Source organism: Colius striatus, chromosome 21, assembly GCF_028858725.1.
Source record: "Colius striatus isolate bColStr4 chromosome 21, bColStr4.1.hap1, whole genome shotgun sequence".
In the NCBI taxonomy this organism is placed as follows: domain Eukaryota; kingdom Metazoa; phylum Chordata; class Aves; order Coliiformes; family Coliidae; genus Colius; species Colius striatus.
This window is the reverse complement of record NC_084779.1, coordinates 3,728,022-3,729,912: the sequence shown is the minus strand read 5'-3', so window position 1 is coordinate 3,729,912 and position 1,891 is coordinate 3,728,022. Positions and strand designations below refer to the sequence as shown.

Below are 1,891 nucleotides of genomic sequence, written 5' to 3'. Positions count from 1 at the left end.
GGTGGAGGCAGCCAGATAGAAGGGTTCAGGGGAGAGGAACTATTTCATGCTAAGTCACATGGGAAATGTGGAGGGTCGTGAGATTTTGAGAGACTTGCTCTTTGCATGGCACAGACTCGAGATTAGGAGTGTTGATTTTGCCTCTTCCTCTCCAATTTTGTGTATAAAGTGGCATCACTGACATCTCCTTTTGCCAATCCCTTTCCTATCCCTGCCAACAACCATCTGAGCAGTGAGCTGGATTAAGTTCATAGCCTGGGTTAAAACTACTCTCTTCATTGAGGCTGCGCCCCCGAGTCTCTGATTGGCAGTCTTCTCTCTCCACATTGTCACAAGAAAAGGTGTTTGTGTGTTCAGAGAGTGGGAAAACACAAAGACAGCTCCAGATTTTCAGTTTCAGATAACATTCTGCAGTGCTAATCAGGAGATGCCACAAAAAGACCCAAATGACAGAAGGAAATGGGAGGAATGATCAGTCTGGGATAGACATTACACAGAAACCCTACAATTTTTATCTCATAAATAGCAACATATAAATATTTGGCTACATTTATGAAATGGAACACCACTGTGCATTGCCTTTGAGCCAGCTTAGCCACCTGTTGAATTTATGAGGTGAATGAATTGCTCTCTAAGTCCAGTACCTGTCTCACATGCCCAACATGCAGCTTTGCAGTCCAAGATCTCTGTGCAGCACAAGTCCGTTGCCTCAGGCAATGGCAGCGATATGAGTTTCCTTGTTGCGGGAGGAGAGTGGGTCCCTGCCACATCTCCAGTAGAATTTAGGAGTGCAGCAAAGCACGACAGACATGACCAACCCCAAAATGAGCATGATACAAATGACCCATTTTATCATCCCAGAGTACATAAAGGGGAGGATGAGGATGGTGAGAATCACCACAAGCAGCAGGAGCAGCATGAGTCTCTGGATAGCCAGTTTGTTGTCTGCTGGAGCATTCTCATCTCTGTATAAGGCATCTTGGCTGGTCTGAGTCCAGCTATTGCTGTCCAGCCCTACAACAGAGATGGATACCTCAGGATTTGAATTAGAGTTTTGTAAGAGCTCCATGATGTCTTCTTTGTTTGGCAGTGTGCGGATGAGTCCTCCTGACACAGACGTGGCTTTTCTGCACAGGGGGCAGGTGATTATCCAGCTACTCTCTTCCTTCCTGAGGATGAGCTTGAGGCAGACAGCACAGAAAGCATGCTGGCAATCCAGGAGCTTTGGTACTCGGTAGATGTTGTACTTGTTGAAGCAGACTAGGCAGTCCATGTCAACAGATGCTTTGGTTGAACACTGGTGGTTCATTTCCAAAGTGCATATTTTGTGAGGGTTTGAGCTCGTTGTAACAAGAGGCTTGGAGTTTGGACAGTCTCTTTCTGAAATCCCTGGTTTAAAGGCAGCAGCAGTGTCTTGTGCCGTGCCTGAGGGTCTCTCCATTTCTTTAGCAAGTTCTGCAGTGAGTTCCAGCCTCTCCACACCTGCAGCACTTTCTGCTGGGGGTCCTTCTCTATTTGTTTCTGCAGCAGCCCCCACAGTGAGTGCAGGACTGTCCTTTTCAGCTTGTGGTCTTCCCGGAGCTGTGGATCCATTTCCATTGTTGCTCTTGTCAGTGGGTTTCTCCATGGAGATAAACCTCAGTGTGGTTTGTCTTCCTTCAGCAGAAGGATTGGCTCAGTTTCTGGCTCCTTTTATGTGTTGCGTTATTCCTCCTGTATGCCTGATGGATCAGTGACAGTTGGCTTTAAGCGTGTTGTGCTCTTACAATACGATGTTTTTATGAGATGGGAACCTGAGTTAATGATTAACTTTGTGACCAAGACATGTTACAACAGCTGATAATATCACTGAGTGATTCCTGTCCGGAAGCAGACCCTATGGCATTGGCAG

At 46.6% G+C, this 1,891-nt stretch overlaps 1 protein-coding gene across 1 annotated transcript; it reads right to left on the bottom strand.

Moving 5' to 3' along the window:
• Positions 1 to 709: 709 nt before the first annotated feature.
• Positions 710 to 1,627, bottom strand: RNF186 (ring finger protein 186). Its single transcript, XM_010209753.2, has one exon. It carries the CDS (start codon positions 1,625 to 1,627, stop codon positions 710 to 712), a length of 918 nt encoding a protein of 305 aa, XP_010208055.2.
• Between the last annotated feature and the right edge of the window lie 264 nt (positions 1,628 to 1,891).

Coding starts and splice junctions, on each gene's coding strand:
- RNF186 (XM_010209753.2), bottom strand. CDS start 1,627: ATGGAGAAACCCACTGACAAGAGCAACAATGGAAATGGATCCACAGCT.